We start from the raw sequence: 21,125 nt of genomic DNA on the forward strand, positions 1-21,125 counted from the left end.
AAACAAGCTGTAGAAAAGATTGGCTCATTACAAAGGACAACTAATACAGCAGACATGAATGGTAATTGGAGATTTTGATAAGACTAAAATGCATCCCTGAAGATGTGTGGGTTATTGATGCCACCATCGGTATGTTAGATCAATCCTACAGAAGACTAAAGACTCGGGCCGACGGGTTAGTGTTTGTACATGCCTGAACGTGTGTGAGCGTGGCACCCTGAGCCAGCGCTTGGCAACCCCAGCAGCGGATTAAATATGCATCAGGTCTTCATCTCACACTCTGACTCTTTATTTGAAATGCATGTGAACAAAACCCCTCTCATCACAACTTCGCCAACAGCACTACCTAACGAGGGAGGGGGGAGAGAGAGAGAGAGAGAGAGAGAGAGAGAGAGAGAATGGAATGAAGGAAGGAAGAACAGATCAACTGTGTCTGTGTGTGTGTGTGAGTGAACGGCTCGCAGAAGAGAGAGAGGGAACGGAACGAGACAAAAGTGGGCAATTACCACTTCAAAAGGGGCCGCTCGGTTCCAGACACTCGCGGCTTTATTGAAACAACAGAACAACAAGAGAACCAGCCCTAGTAATGGCTCCAGAGAAGCACATTAAAAATCAAACGCACATTGACTCCCAGGCCTGATCTCCACACATCGATCCTGGCACAGCCACAGCTCCACGCCCCAACGCACACAGCGCACACAAAAAATACAAACGTGTGTAGTGTTATGGAAACAGATTTTTAATGCTTTACGGTCCGTGTTGTGTGATTATTTATTTATTGTAGATGTGTGCTTGTATGAGAGTGTGTGTGCGCGTACGTGTGTGTGTCCTCAAGGAATAGGGGACATTTGGTGTATCGCCTAGAGACTGTGCCCCTGTCATCTTTGAGGTTATGCCAGCCTTCCTGTCCACACTGCAGTACAAGTCACTCAAATACGGTTGCCTTTTCCAATATCCTCATTCACCCTACGAACATTGCACTAAGATATTGAAATACTGAATATGTATTTAGAAAAGGTGAGTGTGAGCAGGTGTGTATGCCCTTTGAAACACACACCGCTGTGGGTTTGCAAAAGTGATGCAACCAAACCACAGGCCCCAACTGTGTGCTCGAGAGAGAGAGAGAGAGAGAGAGAGAGACAGAGAGAGAGAGAGAGAGAGAGAGAGAGAGAGAGACAGAGAGAGAGAGAGAGAGAGAGAGAGACAGAGAGAGAGAGAGAGACAGAGAGAGACAGAGAGAGAGAGAGAGAGACAGAGAGAGAGAGAGAGATAGAGATGTGGATGCCCCTACAAAACTCCAGCCCTCCCTCCTGAAAGAAGAAGACATAGCCTGAGGGCTCAAACAGCCAGTGAGCACATCAGTGAGATGGGCAGTTGAGGTGTGATAGGAGGAGAGGAGGCTGGCAGACTGGGGAGACAGCTGGCATGGGGAGCCTTTCTGACGCAACACCGCTCTCTGGGCACGGTCTCAAAAGTAGGTAGGCAGGAAGTGTGCGTAGGTGCATGTTGCCAGGTGTTATGGCGTCGCCGTCAAAGTGAACTGTGTATGAAGTGAACCAGGCCTCGGAGACACAGTGTACGGCGGCACCAGTGGAGAGGTAGTATCCCTGTCAGAGCTAAATATCTTTATAAATATAGCATGTCTTTTGAAATATTCAGTTGGGGATCTGGTGAGAGAGAGGTCAGCTATAACTCCCCCCAGGCACCTGTTAGCCTGTGTGTGTGTGTAACATTCTCCGGACTGATTCAGCAGACCTGCTTAGAGGCCAGACAGGGGAACGGACACACCTGTGTCTTTACTGTACCAACGTGTGTGTAACAGGACCTCGCGTACCAGATATCTGACGAGCGAAACGTTGTGGTGTACACGTTATGTATCGAACGTGTATGGTAGAACGCAGCTGTGTGTGGAAGGACTGGAACGTGTGTGTGTGTGTGTGTGTGTGTGTGTGTGTGTGTGTGTGTGTGTGTGTGTGTGTGTGTCTGTGTGTGTGTGTGTGTGTGTGTGTGTGTGTGTGTGTGTGTGTGTATACATCACACACATGGTTAGGGTTGATCTTTCCATTGATTGCACTGCACGAAGGACAGCTGTCGTGTCTTTGTGCCAGCCTTTGTATCAGACACAAATCAAATATTATTTGTCACATGCGCCGAATAAAACACTGGTAGATGCGTACTTACAAACCCTTAACCAGCAATGCAGTTCAAGAAATAGAGTTTAGAAAATATTTACTAAATAAAATAAAATAAACAAATAAAATAAATAAGAAACACAAGAAAATGCAGAACAGAACTAGGCTATATACAGGGGGGTACACGAGTCAATGTGGGGGAGAACTGGTTAGTCGAGGTCATTTGTAAACTGTCTATGTATAAATAATAGGCAGCAAGTAGCAGCAGTGTAAAAACAAATATAGGTAGACCTTAGACAGTCCCAACAGTGATCTCCCCAGATACACTATGTGGGCTTCTGGCATCTCTCTCTCAAAGCAACAAATGGGACACTATGTGCTCTCCTTTTCCCCAAACACAAAATCCTGTTGGCTCCAGCCCGAATCCTGTTCCTTCTCTTAATTCTTGGTGCGCCACCAGAAGTGCTCCCCCTTCAATCTTGGTGCGACACCAAAAGTGCTCCTAAAAGCTTGCCTTTACCACGCTGCCAAACCGAAACCAAACATAGCACTTAAAAACATCTACTGTACAAACACACATACAGTGTGTGTCAAGCGGCAACACGTCAGCCTAAGAAGGTATCCAGCTAGCGAGGCCCCCTGACTGCTGAGAGTGGCTGTGTCCCATTTTGACTGGGAGCTTTTCCACTCCTGTCCAACTGGCCTTAGTTAAAATGTCTGAATTTAACCCTGGATGACGAGTGTTTAAGAGCAGCACACCACGGTGTTAGGTGCTGTTACACCCTCTGCTCTGATGAGGTGAAAAGCAAAGGAGTGGGATTTTTTTCTCTTTCTCTCTCCCTCCTTCGCCCTCTCGCTATCTCCTCTCCTTCACCTTCTTGCTCTCTCTCTCTCTCCTCTTTAATCTCTCTCTCTTTCATAACTGAGCCTGGTCCTTACCGACCCAAACTGTCACAGTGCCACAGCCAGGGGCTTATGGGTAAGTGGCTCTGTCACCTGAGTGTCTCGGAGCTGTGACACCTTCCTCGCGGATCTCACAACTCCCAAAGTCCTCAACTCTCCTCAGCACTCCGACATTCACAGGTTTGGTGAATGGGCGGCAGAGCCCCCGGGCCAGGTTATTAACCACATGACCCTTTCATTCTCATAGTACTTCATATGGCCCTTTGAGACTATTGTAAAAGGATATTAAGACCATATAAGCCTTTTCAAAGAGCCCAAATGAAAATGGTATGAATGCATAGCACACATAACACAAGGCTGATTGGTTTGGAGACGAGGTCATTTGGTTCCCTTATCCAATGGAACGCCCGCCGATTGCACTTACATCAGGAGAGGAAAGAAATAGCCTCACTCTAATCTCTGCTCATCACTCTCTCCCCAAGACCTCCAATTACTGTGCAATTAAATAACGACAGGACAGGAAGGATCTTAAATGCTCACTCTCTCTCGACAACTCACTCACTCACGCAAACTATTAGGCGGAGGTGGAGACATTTTGATCGCTTAATGACATACAATTGACCAGCTCAGTGCAATCTGACAGTCTGGGTTACTTCCGCAAGCGTTCCCCAGGCGAAGAGGCTTTCTCTCTAGGTGTTAACCTGCTCGAGCCACAGGGTAGGTGCGCGTGTCCCAAATGCCACCCTATTCAATATATAGTGGACTACATTTGACCAGGGGCCTCTCTCTCTCTCTCTCTCTCTCTCTCTCTCTCGCTCTCTCGCCCACAGCGGTGCAGGTTCCCTCCTAGCCCCGGGCTATAGTGGGAATGTCATATTTTATTTAATTAGGGTCTATTAAACATAATTAAATTGCGCCGAAATTTAAGACAGCTAAGTGGCAATATAAGGTGGTCGCTGAGCAAGGCTCCGTGTCCTGCTGATACCGGAGCGTCAGAGAAATATTGAATTGAACCCTGGTGTGGTTCCTCTTCCATGGCTGTCCTATATCCTCATAGATAACATTGACTTTCCTCACAACAGGCCAAGGGAGGGGAGGAAGAGAAGGATCACTGTAAAGGGAATGGAATATGAGGTGTTGCAGGTGCGTGTTTGACCCCCCCCCCCCCCCCCCCCTTGATACCAAGTTGTGGAGATCAAAGTGGTTGCGTTTTGTTTTTATGATCATCAGCCTGAAGGGAGGAGGCGTTGGCCTGTTGTGTGTAATACTACCCTCTGCTTTCGGATATTCTCCGTGTTGCGTTTCATCCCCAGGTTTACTCAATAAATACATACAAAACGAGGTCTTCTCAGTCTACTGTACTGCAAACACACTCCGGGTGGCTGGTGTTTATCGCAAACACAAGACAAGAGAAGAGAAGACAGAAAAAAAGAAGAGCTGTGTGGCGTGTCACGTGACAGGAAGTGATCGCTAAGACCTGGCCCCTCCCCTTCCTGTGTGAGAGCTGTCAGTCACAGGGCAGGTATGTAGTGTGGTGATGAGATGGGGTCTGACGGCTGGGTGAAGCACGGGAGTGTCCAAGCTTGTCAAAACAACCTGTCTGCTAGGGAGTCTCCTCTCTCTCTCTCATCCAGACACACAGACTCACACGACTGTCTGTCTGGATGTGAGACTGATGAGAGAACAGTGCAAGAAGGAGAGGTCCTCAGAGCACAGAGACTCATAATGCTGTTCTGTCCACAATCAGCTGCTACTATCACTGTGGAAGCTGAAAAACCTCCCACACTCCTCTTTTATGCTCTCTCTCTCTCTCCCTTCTCTCACTCCCTTTTTCACCACTAGAAGATGACAGATGGATATATTATATTAAAAGAGAGGGAAAAAAAAACAATTTCATGAAAAATGATCGGTGCTTGGAGAGCAAAGATACCACTTCTATTTTTAAAAAAGCTCGCTGAGAGTATGAGTGTGTTTCTTCCTTTTTTTTCCTTTTCCATTTCACGTTGAGAACAAATGGAAGTGGAAAGGTTTAGCATAAAGGAATACTTTACCCTGCTGGGAGGCAATTATAAATGGTGGTCGGCTGCAGGCTTGTGTTTAGCCCCACGCACAAGCTGACATTCAAGCTTCTTAATCACTTTCTGAGGACGCCTCCTCCTCGCCCTGCTTTCTATCCCTCGCACCCCATTCTCTCTCTCTCTCTCTCTCTCTCTCTCTCTCTCTCTCTCTCTCTCTCTCTCTCTCTCTCTCTCTCTCTCTCTCTCTCTCTCTCTCTCTCTCTCTCTCTCTCTCTCTCTCTCTCTCTCTCTCTCTCTCTCTCTCTCTCTCTCTCTCTCTCTCTCTCTCTCTCTCTCTCTCTCTCTCTCTCTCTCTCTCATGGAAGGCATAAATGTATTTATAGAAAACCTTAATATGATTTGCATAGGCACATTTCACCTGTCGTTATTTTAATCCTCCTGTTCTCATTTATGGGGTTGATTTCTAAAATACGCTTGAAATGAAATGCTTGCAAAAATTATATTTTGCTTGGAAATATAAATCTAAATTATATTTAGCTTGGAAATGGAAATAGAAGTATGAAATGTTATTTCTGTAGTTTAATTTACTATTGATATACACGTCCAATATAACCTCTAACATGGTTTTCCCTTTTAATGTAAAAATTGCTCTGTTGCTAGAATATATACTGTGCAATTAGAATTTTTCACAAGCATAATGGAGCTGACTTCACAAAAAGACTATGCAGTAAGATAGCTGTTAATAATATGTGCATATCACATTAAAAAAAACAGTGTATACAAAATAAATCCTCTTAACGTGACCTCAAATTAACAATACCAATCAATTAGTGCACATGCCTCAGTACACTTCTCAAGGCATGCTATACGCACCAGCTGTGCGATGTCATTAAGTAGTGGCCTATTTGCAACCTATCACGTTTTTCTCCTTGGAGAATAAGAGTATAAAATGAAAAAAAAATGAAGATCAAGCTTCGATTTAGACATATTTTTTTGAACAAGCCTCAAATTACCATATCAAATTGCTGTAAAAAAATAAAGAATAATGTTTTATCTAAACAGTTGAAGTGCACAGGGAGCTGCTGAGGGATGCCTTCTAAGGCAGAGAGGAAGGGAAGTTCTCAGAAGTGTACAGAGACACGGTGTTAAAATATTGATAAAGTTCCCCTAAACGCTAGTGTTGTACTGAACCGGCCAAACCGCAGAGCCACACACTTCAGAGCGCAGGATTATACACACACGCAGTCGCAGACTCGGGAGTGCACATGTTGAAGTCGCACACTCACTGCAGAATAGTATTGTTGAGTTCTAAAATATTACACAGTAGCTATCAATCCGTTGTTAAAAAAAAATGAAATGTTAAAATGCATTCGAGGGCAATATGAAAATATTCAGATAAACCTTGACATAAGGTCTTTGTCTCCAATGACTACCAGTCTCAATGAGGAAGCAGAGTGAAGAAGCATGGTGGCTAATGGGTCATTTTGCCACTTCCTGATTACTAGGAGACGTGAGGTATTTTGCGATGGTGGTGGAGAAGAAATTGTCTTTGCTCCCGCTGGTTAACTTCACAAATAATTATTTGCAGAAAGAAGAGGAAGAGGAGGAAAGACAAAAATCAAAATAAAAGCTGTAATGACGAAGACCGAGTGAGGCAGTGTCATAAACCTGCGTTGGTTTCTCCTGGCAACGTTGTCCATCCCAGAATATGATTGTATTTCATGAGACCCATTTCCCTCTGGGTTTCTTTGTGGAGGACTTGACTTGCCTGAAAGATAACTGTGGAGGAGAGGAGCTCCCTCTCTCTCTCCCCCATGCTTCCAGTTGGTCTAAGCTAAACTGCCTCTTTACCCCCACTGAATAGGGAACTAGCTCTTTTAATCCTGCTCGGTTTTTCCTTCTTTTTTTTTGCCTATATAAATCTTAATGAGCTTTTCACCTTTTAAGCAGATGGCTTAGGCTGGATTTCTCCATGAGAGTAGGGGTGAGTCTCTGTCAGCGTTTTGCACAATTTGTTTCAACTAGCCGAGTCCTTGAGGGGGTTTTAGGGCTTTGAGTGGGTAATGTGCTGTTTCTCCTCTCTCCTCTGTCCTCTCTCGCCGTTCGGCACGGCACCCGCTCTGCCCTAATGAAATCAGCTCACCCTCTCCCCTTTCTATTTCTCTCTCATGACGGGCTGAGCACTATCACAATCACAACAGGAAGCCCCTGTCTGACTGCTACAGAGGTAAATGAGAGGAGAGATAGTGTGTGTGTGTGCGTGCATGTGCGTGTGTGTGTGTGACCTACCTGCCAGGGCACTCTCCTGCTTGGGGCAAATTCCTTTGGTGGGCGTCACCATCAGCCTCTCATCCTCTTCCTCCTCCGGTGTCACCTGGATTCTGATTTCCACCGGTTCCACCACTTTCCTCAGCTGGCCGTGACCGTGGCGACCCTGGTTCTGCTGCTGCTGGTGGGGCGGGGTAGGGGCTGCTGCGGTCGGCGGCCATCTTGTCGTAGCAGCCAGGACCTTGCAGTAGGGCCTGGCACTGCTTCTTCTTGTGCTCGATGAAGAGCAGGATGTCTCCCAGGGGGAAGTTCATCTGACACTGGCCACAGGTGAGCAGGTCGTGGTCCCCCAGCCCCATGGCCAGGCTGTCGGATAGGCTGGGGTCCAGCAGGGCCGGGTGGGACAACAGGGGGTGGGGGTGAGGTTGAAGGTGAGGGTGAGGTTGAGGGTGGGGGTGAGGTTGGGTGAGGGAGTCAGACACGGAAAGTCCGCCATCCACATGGTCAGCCTCCGCCGCTGAGAGAGAGAGAAAGTGAGAGAGAGAGGGGGGGGGGGGGTTATTATAAATAGTGTGATTTGTTCTGTGGAAGTGTAGAACACAGCTCTGGGTTATAGCAGGGGTTCCCAGACGTATTCACTCGGGGCCCCCCTTCCAGCATTGGGGAACATGACACACACTGTTCACACCCCTCTAATTTTGCAGGTTTATAGCTTATTTCCTGCAATTCTGCGCATGTTGTCATGGGCTGCAAAGGAAATGTTGCACATTTTAAAGCTAATTTAAAAAAAATTAAAAAACGTTAGATGACAAGATAAAAAACGTTGGATGACATGGGCTTGTTGATCTGGACATTTCTGACAAGGTATGGTATGACTAACATGACAAGAGGAACTGATTTTGAAATTGCACCTTGCACGTTATACTATCACAACTTTCAAGAGTAAGTTTAAAGGGGAGGGACTTCTGAGCTCCCCTGCCAACCCACTGGGTTATAGGACTCTGTCTGAAAGAAAGAGAGAAAAGAGAGAAAGAAAGAAAGAGAGAGAAAGAGAGAGAGAGAGACAGAGAGAGAGAGAGAGAGAGAGACTGGCATTTTCTACAACCACAAAAGCCCTGCAGATCTGCTGGCTGATTCTGTCACCTAGATAAACAGAGACTCACAAACCGCAGACAACTGCCCTCTACTCCCTCTCCCCCTTCCTCTCTCATATCCTCCATTTTGAAATATCATCCTACACCTTTCAACACGTGGCTACAATCGCCTCTTTGTAGTCCGAGGCTCTCGTTCGGTGTTGCCACCTTCACACTCTTACAATAAAACCTCTCTGACTGCCACTTCTCGCTGCGCCTCTTCATCTCCTCCCTACTTCCTTTGCCTGTTTCTCTTCACCCCACTGACCTTAGCTGGCTAGAGCGTCTCTCAGACACATGCCAACTTCAGCCAGCGCTGTGCTGTTGTTCGTCAGGCTTTGAGCTGCGCTGAGCAGAGTGTCTCTCTACCGTACTGTACTACTGTGCTGTCTTGTACTGTGGTGCACAGGGTTCAAGTTCATGTGTGCAGAGAGCATGTTTGTAGATACGTGGGGCTGTATATAAACTGTGATGCTATCGCCACGGCAATCATAGCTGAGATGTTATCCTCACACACACACCAGCGGCGCGGGGTAAGAGAGAGGGCGGGAGAGAGAGGGCGGGAGAGAGAGAGAGGGAGAGAGAGAGAGGGAGAGAGAGGGGAGAGGGAGGGCGGGAGAGAGAGGGGAGAGGGAGAGAGAGGGGGAGAGAGAGAGAGGGAGAGAGAGAGAGAGGGAGAGGGAGAGGGAGAGGGAGAGAGAGAGAGGGAGAGGGAGAGAGAGGGGAGAGGGAGAGAGAGGGAGAGGGAGAGGGAGAGGGAGAGAGAGAGAGGGAGAGGGAGAGAGAGGGCGGGAGAGAGAGGGGAGAGGGAGAGAGAGGGAGAGAGAGGGCGGGAGAGAGAGGGGAGAGGGAGGGCGGGAGAGAGAGGGGAGAGGGAGAGAGAGGGCGGGAGAGAGAGAGAGGGAGAGAGAGAGAGAGAGGGCGGGAGAGAGAGGGGAGAGGGAGGGCGGGAGAGAGAGGGGAGAGGGAGAGAGAGGGCGGGAGAGAGAGAGAGGGAGAGAGAGAGAGAGAGAGGGAGATGGAGAGGGAGAGAGAGAGAGGGAGAGGGAGAGAGAGGGGAGAGGGAGAGAGAGGGAGAGGGAGAGGGAGAGGGAGAGGAGAGAGGGAGAGGAGAGAGGGGAGAGGGAGATAGAGGGAGAGGGAGAGGGAGAGAGAGAGAGGGAGAGGGAGAGAGAGGGGAGAGGGAGAGAGAGGGAGAGGGAGAGGGAGAGGGAGAGGGAGAGGGAGAGAGAGAGAGGGAGAGGGAGAGAGAGGGGAGAGGGAGAGAGAGGGCAGGAGAGAGAGGGCGGGAGAGAGAGAGAGGGAGAGGGAGAGGGAGAGAGAGAGAGGGAGAGGGAGAGAGAGGGGAGAGGGAGAGAGAGGGAGAGGGAGAGGGAGAGGGAGAGAGAGAGAGGGAGAGGGAGAGAGAGGGGAGAGGGAGAGGGAGAGAGAGGGCGGGAGAGAGAGAGAGAGAGAGGGAGAGAGAGGGCGGGAGAGAGAGAGAGAGGGGAGAGAGAGAGAGGTCTCAGGGAGAGAGATAAAGTGGTACACAGAAGAGAAGCTGGGGGTGAGGACAGAGGTAAAGACAGGTTGACAGGTTAAGAGAGAGAGAGAGAGAGAGAGAGAAGAAGGGATAGAGAAAGAGGGGGGTTTGAGCAACTGATAAAAAGAGGTTGATTTTTTAAAAAGCAAGGGTAAAAGATATAGGTAGCGTGAGCCCCTGGCATGCTGCTCAGGTAGCCCTGTTTACATGTCCCCCAGGACTCTCTCCCTCCTTCACTAATTGTAGATGATGGATCACCAGCAGGCTGTGCATCCTTCTGCCATTTGTATAAGCTCCAAATTATAAATGCAGACAGGTTTGTAATGTCGAACTGAGCAAAGGCCTCTGGATATATGATCACACCTTTAGCATGTGTTTGTTTTGCTCATGTTTATTTTTTAACAGAAACAGCCACAACGGGTTAAAAACATCATCCCCAATTATTACCACAGTCAAAAGTGTATACAGGACATTCAGTGAATGGAAATACTGTGTTTGATTTTATTCAATGGCATTCAATACTTCTACTTTTAATATAATACATTATTATTATGAACTGCCATACCTATGGTCCCTGTAGTACATATGGAGAAGAAAAACAACTCATTTTTGTATTCTATTGCTTCCCTGTGATGTAAAATAGACATTGCCTGATCAATGCCGGATGACCCTGTCGTGGAAGACATGAGGACAGGTAGGTGCATTTTGCCTCGGCTTCACTTTTCCAGCATCATATCTAGATGCACGTAGCATTACGGTTGACATGCAACCATTGTGTTGTATGATCACACACAGGAGTGTGCGTGTGCGGGTGCGTGCGTGTCATGGCCTGATCCTGATTCACCCCCCCCCACACACACACACACACACACACACACACTCACACACACACACACAGAGCCGAGGTGCCCTGCAGGCATAGGCAGGCCATCTGTGCATCAAATTAGGCTGCAGTGGTTCTCCTGTGTAAATGAACAAGCCACAGAGATCAGCCCACACACACACACACACACACACACACACACACACACACACGCAGTTACAAACAATTGTGCTATCAGGCACTCACTTTGCATTGCATTGTGGGAACTAAGGTCGATTTCCTGCTGTGAGTAGAGAGGTGTGGTGACATCAGGAAGTGACTGTAGACAGCTCAACACACTCTGATCAGGACCTGTGAATCACAGCCTAGCTAAATGTTGCTCTCTGATTTACCCTGGGAAGGTATTCAGAGAAGTCTAAATATCGCTACCTGAAGGATTCGGCTCCTATAGACCACAGAAGGACATCAGTAGTGTCAGTGGTGTTAAGCCTGGGCTGACTAGGCTTTACTCTGCACTCTAGAAGACTGGCATGAGTCAAACAAACAAACACTGTCAGATTGTGTGGGATTGGATCAGTGAACTGTGCTGAGATTCTAGGACAGTCTATGATGGCGTCTGCACGCACGCTGTTGTCCACGGCACCCCTTGCCTACCACCCCCCCGATAACCATGCTGTCACCTAGGTTACATTACGTCTCATCATTCTCTCTGATCCCTCAACAAATACTTCCTATAATTCCATTAGAGCCTCAGAAATGTCAAATGTTACTCATCTTCATCCAGCACGCTCCGCAGAGACAGGAGGCGTGCGTCGAATTAGAGCCCTATTCCCTATCTAGTGCACTAGGGTGTTGATTTGGATACAGCCTACAGATTAGGGGACGCGAAGGAGAGAGAGAGAGAGAGAGAGAGAGAGAGAGAGAGAGAGAGAGAGAGAGAGAGAGAGAGATCTGGCCTCATGCATCTGGCCTCATGCAAACTGAAGACTCAATGTGTTTGACCTGTATTAAAGTCAGTGGCTTTTTGAGCAGAAAAGACAAGCTGATATAAGTTTCCGTTTGTTTTCTAGCTGACATGTTCTCTGTGGCTTTTGTCTCCGGGACACAAAATTAGCAGGTCTTGATGAGGTTGGTAGGTTGTTGCTCAAGACGTGGCTTAGGGTGTGGGTCTCTATGCAAATGACAGATGTGAAGGGAGGAAGGAAGGAAGAAACTCCTGACTTTGGCCTAATTGACCTAATAAGGCTGGTTGAGTCTGAGGAGAACCTTGGTAACAAGTAGTTCACTATGTACTGTACGGAATAGGGTGCCATTTTGGGACGTAGTCTGAGTCAGAGAACCTACTAATTGGGTTTCAATTAGCGGGTGTAAAGCACAAAAACCCAAAGCAAATTGAGCGTCTAAGAATGAACGACAAGCTAAAATGGACGGAAGCCTTCACTTTCTAGCAACCAGCCAGCTCATCTTTTTTTAATTTCAGAGAAACTCCACTCATAGTGTTTCTCCCAAAGGAGAGTGAAATTGCTGCTGACAGGTATCTGGCCAATCAGATTGTCCGTCTCGCTGGCCCAGAAAAAAAGGCCCATTTCTCTTTCCAGCAGAGTTTGGTTATATAATACAGCCCGAGGAGCGTGTCGATATTCTACGCTAACTTTTGCCATGGTCATCATCAGGGAGAGGAGAGGAGAGGGTTGTCATGTTAATATCTCGGGGTAAACCGTTCCGCCCCTTACCTCCTCCGTTCCGTTTGCCCTCGCTCCTCGCTACAAACACTTTTAATAAAGCGAGACCGTTCACATTCTCCACACCGCAAATAAAACCCTGAAGATAACAGTCCCCTATTCACACGCAAATGTACTAACGTTTCAACTCTAAAATGCTTTTCAACGTTTTTCTTTCTCTCTGTCTCGCTTCTCTCTTCACTGTTTCAGACGGTCAGAGGTGGCTAATTAGAGAGCACACATCATTTCTGACTGATTTCATATTGTTTTTCACTGCCACCATTTAAATCGTGAAAGAAAAAAGCTCCTCTAATTCTGTCCAGATAGAAAGTTCTGCTCTGTGCCAATTAAGACCATTCATAGTGGTGCTGTTACATGTGTTGCTGGGAGAAGGAAGGAAGGAAGGAGGGAAGGAGGTAAGGAGGTAAGGAAGGAAGGAATGAAGTAGGTAAGGAAGGAAGGAATGAAGTAGGTACGGAAGCAAGGAAGGAAGGAAGGAAGGAAGGAAGGAAGGAAGGGAGGGAGGGAGGGAGGGAGGGAGGGAGGGAGGGAGGGAGGGAGGGAAGGAAGGAAGGAAGGAAGGAAGGAAGGAAGGAAGGAAGGAAGGAAGGAAGGAAGGAAGGAAGGAAGGAAGGAAGGAAGGAAGGAAGGAAGGAAGGAAGGAAGGAAGGAAGGAAGGAAGGAAGGAAGGAAGGAAGCCGGGGAAAATACCTAATCAAACTATAAAAGACAGTTTACTGTTTGTTCACTATTTTCCTCCATGCCGTGCTACACCACGCCGTGGCAGGCGGCTCTCACCAAGGCTGCGTGTTTGCGGCTGAGACTGCAGTCAGTGCCACCACACACACACACACACACAACATGCCAACACACACGCCAACACACACACACTCTCACAGAGACGTAAAGCACAAACACATTCACGCACAAATGCAGACGTGCCGAACGCACACCGGTCTGGTATATGCACAAAGAAAACAGCGCTTAACTCACATACCTCCCCCTCCCCAATGTACTGTCAACCTAACCAACTTTCAGCCAACCTCAATAGAACTGAGGAAGAGCCCTGTCAGACACAGACACAAGCTAGGCTTAGATACACATACAAACACTTAGACAAAAATTCACACTTCTCCTGTAAATATACACATACTTAACACAAACAAACAGGCCTATAGGGCTTAGGCAAAGTCCACAACCAGACACCCAGGCCTGGGTTCACACGCCGTTTCGCTGGTCACCCAGGCCTGGATACACACACTGCCTGACAGAGTTAACAACCAGAAAGCCACTCTCTCTAACCAACCATAATCACACAGTACATATCTGAGTGGGTTTCAAACCAGAGGGTATATATTAAACATCTCAGAGTAAAGATCTCTCTCTCTCTCTCTCTCTCTCTCTCTATCTCTCTCTCTGTCTCTCTCTGTCTCTCTGTCTCTCTCTGTCTCTCTCTGTCTCTCTGTCTCTCTCTGTCTCTCTCTGTCTCTCTCTGTCTCTCTGTGTCTCTCTCTCTCGCTCTCTCTGTCTCTCTCTCTCTCTCTGTGTCTCTCTCTCTCTCCCTCTCTCTCTCTCTCTGTCTCTCTCTGTCTCTCTCTGTCTCTCTCTGTCTCTCTCTCTGTCTCTCTCTGTCTCTCTCTGTCTCTCTCTGTCTCTCTCTCTGTCTCTCTCTGTCTCTCTCTCTGTCTCTCTCTGTCTCTCTCTGTCTCTCTCTCTCTCTCTCTCTCACAAACACACACTTTTACTGAAGCTTTTGTCACCAATGAGCGTGACACTAAGTGCTTCTGGTATGAGTCTAGCTGGAAAGAGTCTAGCAGGTATGCTACTTGGCCTGATATTTAAATGCTAAATGCAGTAACACACAAAGCATAAAACCAACATCGCATGGTTTAAGGTTAGCTTTAACAGGTACGTGTCCAGACCAACTAGCTCTACAGTCTCACGTCAGAAGAATTTCAAAGTGTTCCAGGTTAAGATTAAGCATTAACTTTGAACACTTAAGGTAAGGGTTAAGGTTTCTATCGCTGGATTTGAACAGAGGCATGTGCTTTACACCCATCCGCCAACCCCGTCAACAACACCCTAGCAAAACCGAAACCTACTTGAAGATAACAGAGCTCACTTTTGCCCCTAGTGGACAGTTTCCACATCCTCTCCCGACGTCCTCAAACATGGATGGACTTCGAATAGTGACTTGCATCCCGGGTGACCTGGCTGGTCCAGACGCAGCTGCAGTCAAGAACACACACACGGTAAGGAGTGTGTGAATGGAGATTACGTTTTGAATTGGAAATATTCTAGCTGTGGACTTTGAACACACACACGTGCACACATGCATTGATTCCAAGGTTTGTATGTGTGTATGAGAGAGAGTTTGAGCTGCCGTAGTAGTAAGCCTTTCCTCTGCTCCTACCCAGCCAAGCCTGGGTTAATTAAGAAAGAGAGAGAGAGAGAGAGAGAGAGAGAGAGACAGAGAGAGAGAGAGACAGAGAGAGACAGAGACAGACAGAGAGAGAGACAGAGAGAGAGAGAGGGGATGGTAGGAAGGAAGGCAGGAGGCCCATACTCTATAACATGTATCCACTTGTAGGCGTAGGCTGGTGAAGGAAAACTACACACACACACACACATGTATCTGCAGTCACTGCCATGTACAGACTGCAGAAGACAGATAACTCACAGAAAGGCACACAGACACACAGTGAGAGAGCTAAGAGACAGGAACTTTACACACTTCTAGGTATGTTGCCCAGTGGATCCAGCCCAGCTGTGGACGGAGCAGAGCGTCACACACTGTCAGAGCACTATAGAGACCCAGGGAGTGTCGTAAATCAGCCTATGAAAACTCTGCATGGAGTCACGGACACGGCTGAGACCTAACCGGAACACTACACTACAGCCTGAACCCAGCGCTACTACAGCCCTCTAGGTTCGGTCCCAAATGGCACCCTGCTCCCTAGTTAGTGCAATGTGCAGTGCTCTGGTCAAAAGTAGTGCACGGTATAGGGAATATGGTTACATTTGGAGTGCAACCTCTGTCCTCTACCCTCACATACCTTCACACAGACAAGCATAGCCTCCTCACCCAACATCAAAAACACAGAGAGAGAGAGAGAGAGAGAGAGAGAGAGAGAGAGAGAGAGAGAGAGAGAGAGAGAGAGAGAGAGAGAGAGAGACAAAGGTACAGGACACGCAGGAGGAGGAAGGAAGGAAGAGAGGAGAAACAAGGAGAGAATATGCGAGCGTATTAATCAAAGGGACCAGGCAGACATTTTGTTAAATTGCTCTGGCGAGAACGCCTTGTCTGAGAGAGGAGAGGTTTATTTACTGAATAATTACACGCTTTCTGCTAGATACATACAGCATATACCTAGCTAGCTACCAAAATTATTTTACCATCCATCTACATTACAGTACATACTACATGCATCTAGGTTTACACCAAATCGTTCTGGAATTGGAAACATGGTGGCATCAACTGCAAACAAAACTTACATTTCATGTTCTTAAAAAAATAAATATAGCTCAGTAAAATAATCTAAGTTCTACTTTTAGAATCAAATTGTGTATTTATGTAAATGATCTCTTTAATCTGCAGCTTAAATGGAACGGGCATGGGGTTAAAGATGTATCTCATTCTTTTTGAATTATCTTATCAAATGTTGATTATTGGTCCATGTTTGGAAGAGAGAGAAGGAAGGAGCGGAGGTTTGCGGATGCTGTAGGGCCGGCTGCCAGAGACAGAGGTGTTGACAGTCGGACTCTAAACGGGGTGTTTGAACACCAACATCATCTAAAAACATCCACACAGAGTCGTCAAAAAGCTCACTCGAACTCCTACTACCTAGCCCCATCCCCCACGACAACACACACATTTAGGAAATATGGCTTTCTACTCTCTCAGCTCATACTACAAGAGCTGCATACCACCCGCACACACAGCCTAAGAGCTCCCCCTAGCAGGTGGAAGGATGCACGTCTAGAGAAAGAGCGGGAGAGGGAGAGAGACAGAGTCGGAGAGAGGGAGGCAAAGAGCAAGACTTTATACCCCATAGAGAAAGGAGGTATTGAAACAGCTAACAACATGAAGACAGACAGTGTTAAGCGATCCAGTGAGGACAGACAGACAGTTCACCATCCCTAAAGTAAGCAAACCAGGCCTCTGGCATGCAGGTTATGGAAAGAGATAGATAGTGAGGATGGAGAAAGAGAGAGCGAGAGAGAGCGAGAGTTGGTGCTCTTCAGATGGTATTAAAAGTGGGGACATGGATGATACGGTATTAGTAGCCTATTGAGCACATGGATGGTACAGTATTAGTAGCCTATTGAGGACATGGATGGTACAGTATTAGTAGCCTATTGAGGACATGGATGGTACAGTATTAGTAGCCTATTGAGGACATGTATGGTACAGTATTAGTAGCCTATTGAGCACATGGATTGTACAGTATTAGTAGCCTATTGAGCACATATATGGTACAGTATTAGTAGCCTATTGAGCACATATATGGTACAGTATTAGTAGCCTATTGAGCACATGGATGGTACAGTATTAGTAGCCTATTGAGGACATGGATGGTACAGTATTAGTAGCCTATTGAGGACATAGATGGTACAGTATTAGTAGCCTATTGAGCACATGGATGGTACAGTATTAGTAGCCTATTGAGGACATAGATGGTACAGTATTAGTAGCCTATTGAGGACATGGATGGTACAGTATTAGTAGCCTACTGAGCACATGGATGGTACAGTATTAGTAGCCTATTGAGCACATATATGGTACAGTATTAGTAGCCTATTGAGCACATATATGGTACAGTATTAGTAGCCTATTGAGGACATGGATGGTACAGTATTAGTAGCCTATTGAGGACATATATGGTACAGTATTAGTAGCCTATTGAGGACATAGATGGTACAGTATTAGTAGCCTATTGAGGACATGGATGGTACAGTATTAGTAGCCTATTGAGAACATGGATGGTACAGTATTAGTAGCCTATTGAGAACATGGATGGTACAGTATTAGTAGCCTATTGAGGACATAGATGGTACAGTATTAGTAGCCTATTGAGCACATATATGGTACAGTATTAGTAGCCTATTGAGGACATGGATGGTACAGTATTAGTAGCCTATTGAGCACATGGATTGTACAGTATTAGTAGCCTATTGAGGACATGGTTGGTACAGTATTAGTAGCCTATTGAGGACATAGATGGTACATTATTAGTAGCCTATTGAGGACATAGATGGTACAGTATTAGTAGCCTATTGAGGACATAGATGGTACAGTATTAGTAGCCTATTGAGGACATGGATGGTACAGTATTAGTAGCCTATTGAGGACATGGATGGTACAGTATTAGTAGCCTATTGAGGACATGGATGGTACAGTATTAGTAGCCTATTGAGGACATAGAAGGCTTTTGGACAAGTGAACCAATGACCATCTAATCGGGAGAATAAGTATAGGTATGCTGCTTTCTGAAACTGTTGTCTTTTACTGAATACTCAATTATTCACAAAACAACAACTAGGGATTCCTGCCTTGCTCTTTCCGCTTCTAAGTTCTGTGAATATTATGAATTGATACACATAAAGATGCTTTTTGTGTTTCTCTCTTACAGGCACACACACACACACACACACACGCAGAACAACAACGCCGGTGACTTCAGGCTTTAGAGATAAATAGCAACACCTTCCCTAAACAACAACTAGGGATTCCTGCCTTGCTCTTTCTTCTGTAAATATTATGAATTGATACACATAAAATAATAGTATTCAAGCCTTTTGTCGGAATTCGTAAATTAGGGCCACACTATAATTATTTCCAAAAACACTGTGGCCCAATCACACGGATTATCATCATCCGGTTTTGAAACGGTTGAACAAAATGGCCCATGGCATTAATAAAAAAGTGTGTCCAGTTATTATTTTAGGGGAGAATGTATTTTTTTATTCCCAACAGACCTATTGAGCCCAATGTAGGTAAAAAATGTTCACCGATACACAGAGACTGTGCGGCAAAACCTCTAACACGTCTTAGAATGAACACTGGTCGTTCCTCTGTCTGTCTGTCTGTCTGTCTATGGGTTCTCTACAGAACAAAGAGCAGCACAGTGGGGTTCCCCTCTGGTTCTCACTCGCTCCCAACGCAATGGGAAACATGCATCTCAAGTGGTCTCGGCTGTAATTTACACAATGTATCGCACACTGGGCCGACACACTATGTGTGTGTGTGTGTGTGTGCTTGTGTGTGTGTTGTTTTTTTCGGTTGCCGTATATTTAATGGAAAGATATAGTTTAAATGTTAAAGGATTAAATTGTTTTTACTAATCTAAAAAACTACAAAATATTTAAATGTAAATATCTTGAAAAAATCTGATAATTACAAGGCACAAATAATATTTATTGGACTGTGTAGCTATACAGACTAAACCCATCATTTGCAGTCGCCTATATCAGTTTAATATAAGATACCGCGGCTGAGGCGCAGTTTACCAAAGATAGTGTTCTAATTTCCATGTTTGAAAACATGCTTTAAATCCACATTTTTCCAAAACGAACATATTCAAACAGATATCCATGCGGCACCTGGAAATGTATCAATGTTTCACACTTATTGGTCGGTCGTTAAGGTCCCAGAGAACGTGGTGTGGTGTGTTGTGTTATAATACAGCATACACAACCTCCGGGCTGCTGGCGAGTCAGTAAATGCGTTGAAGTGCAACACTGCAAAGTTTTCAGTTCTCCTTGCCTTCCTTCGCTAAGAAGAACAAATCTGAATGAACTAGTGCAATTGAACCTTTGTCGAAGCCGGCTGTCTCAAAGGCACTCACGGGGCTAATCCAAGAGGAAGACCTTCACTTAACTACGACTGAATGCCATAGACGACGTGTTAATTAGTAGGCAGACGCAAGCACACACACATACACACACTTTTTTAATGCTTTCTTAAGACCTCCCCTTTAAGTAAAAAAGGAGGGGAGATAGAAGAACACATAACACATGGTTTCATCATCGTATGTCACAATAATATAAGATTTTAAGTAAAGCATCTGCGGCGAAGACATTTTAGTGACTTGCAACAGAATGAAGAGTTCACTTAGCTGAATAGATAAAACGCATTTTTTTTTTTTTTTATCGACACAAGTTCTCAACAGCCAAATTAAAATAATGTGACATATTGGTTGCTTCAAACGGATATATTATGTGAAAGAATTATGCCCAGTTTGCTGATGCCGTACGTGCATGTGAGATTCGGCATTCACGTGTGTGAATTTGCATATGCATGCATGTACTGTGTGTGTGTGTGTGTGTGTGTGTGTGTGTGTGTGTGTGTGTGTGTGTGTGTGTGTGTGTGTGTGTGTGTGTGTGTGTGTGTGTGTGTGTGTGCATTCAACCATACATCCAAAAACCATTGCCAGAGACATTAAATGCACAAGTGCCATGCCACAGGTTGCAGCCAGCTCCTCCCCTGACTGAACAACCATGACTTAGAACTGAACACTTATCAGACAGGTTTGACCTGCTAGAGATTCTGACTTCCCCTAATCATCCTAGTCACGGGGTGTACTGTACTATTCTACTGCACCATTCAAAACTCACTGAAAGCCCGACGTTTCTACCAAAGTGTTTATATGAAAATGTGTTCTGCATACACAGCCACACAGAGACAAACAGGGGCATGCAGAGAAGTGCAGAGTCGTTAGGGTGTGTGTGTGTGTGTGTGTGTGTGTGTGTGTGTGTGTGTGTGTGTGTGTGTGTGTGTGTGTGTGTGTGTGTGTATGTACTAAGACAGGGGGAGGCAGGATACACTATAAGGCCATGTGTGTGTGTGCACCCTCACACCAATCTAAGGGTTGTCTCAGAAGTAGATTGACACTCCGATTGTCAGTCAGTCACCAGTTTCCTTCCAACATTAGTGTGGTCGCCATATTTATTCAATTACCACAGTCATAGTCTACATTGGAGATTTGTCTTGGATACTCATACAACACTAAAACAGGCCTGTTCTACCTCTGCTGTAACCATAGCTACCTCTCACACACACACACACACAAAGACACGCAATCAGCTCTAAGTCTGATAACTTCTCAAATCTATAGGTTCCAGATCAACAAGGTACATTCATATATATATGACACAGGAGGTGTGTATCTCACAGGCCAATTGTAAACGCTGTACTGTCCAGTGTCCTGCAGAGTTTAGTGGGAGTAGGATGGCCGTGCTTGCCCCTCTGCAAGCGAAACAAATCATTGCAGTTATTTGAATCAATTTGCAAGCCAATGACAACAGGAGCGGATGAAGACAGGATGGGATAACTAGCTAGAGGAGAAATCTGTGTTAAATGATGGAAGACTGGAGCAGTAGCCATCATAGACAAACCGGAGTCCAGAGGACTGACTCAGGAGCCAGACTAGTAAACAGTAGATACACACACACAGAGAGACATACAGGCACACCCACACACAAAAAAAAACGATTTTGCCATAAAAGTAAGTGGTGTGTGGGAGAGAATGTGCAGAGTACACAGTCCTAACCCCGAACAACACAAAACACATTGGACTCAGATGACATCACCATGGAGGGCCTC

General features: G+C 46.1%; 1 protein-coding gene across 1 annotated transcript in view; it reads right to left on the reverse strand.

The window, feature by feature from the left end:
• The window catches only part of bcl11ba (BCL11 transcription factor B a), a 57,746-nt gene that overhangs the window by 33,471 nt on the left and 3,150 nt on the right, over nt 1-21,125 (reverse strand). Inside the window, 2 exon segments of the mRNA XM_036954640.2 lie at nt 7,343-7,506; nt 7,508-7,838. Coding sequence (XP_036810535.2) covers nt 7,343-7,506; nt 7,508-7,838 — 495 coding nt within the window.

Source organism: Oncorhynchus mykiss, chromosome 19, assembly GCF_057628025.1.
Source record: "Oncorhynchus mykiss isolate SJ-2025 chromosome 19, ASM5762802v1, whole genome shotgun sequence".
In the NCBI taxonomy this organism is placed as follows: Eukaryota; Metazoa; Chordata; class Actinopteri; order Salmoniformes; family Salmonidae; genus Oncorhynchus; species Oncorhynchus mykiss.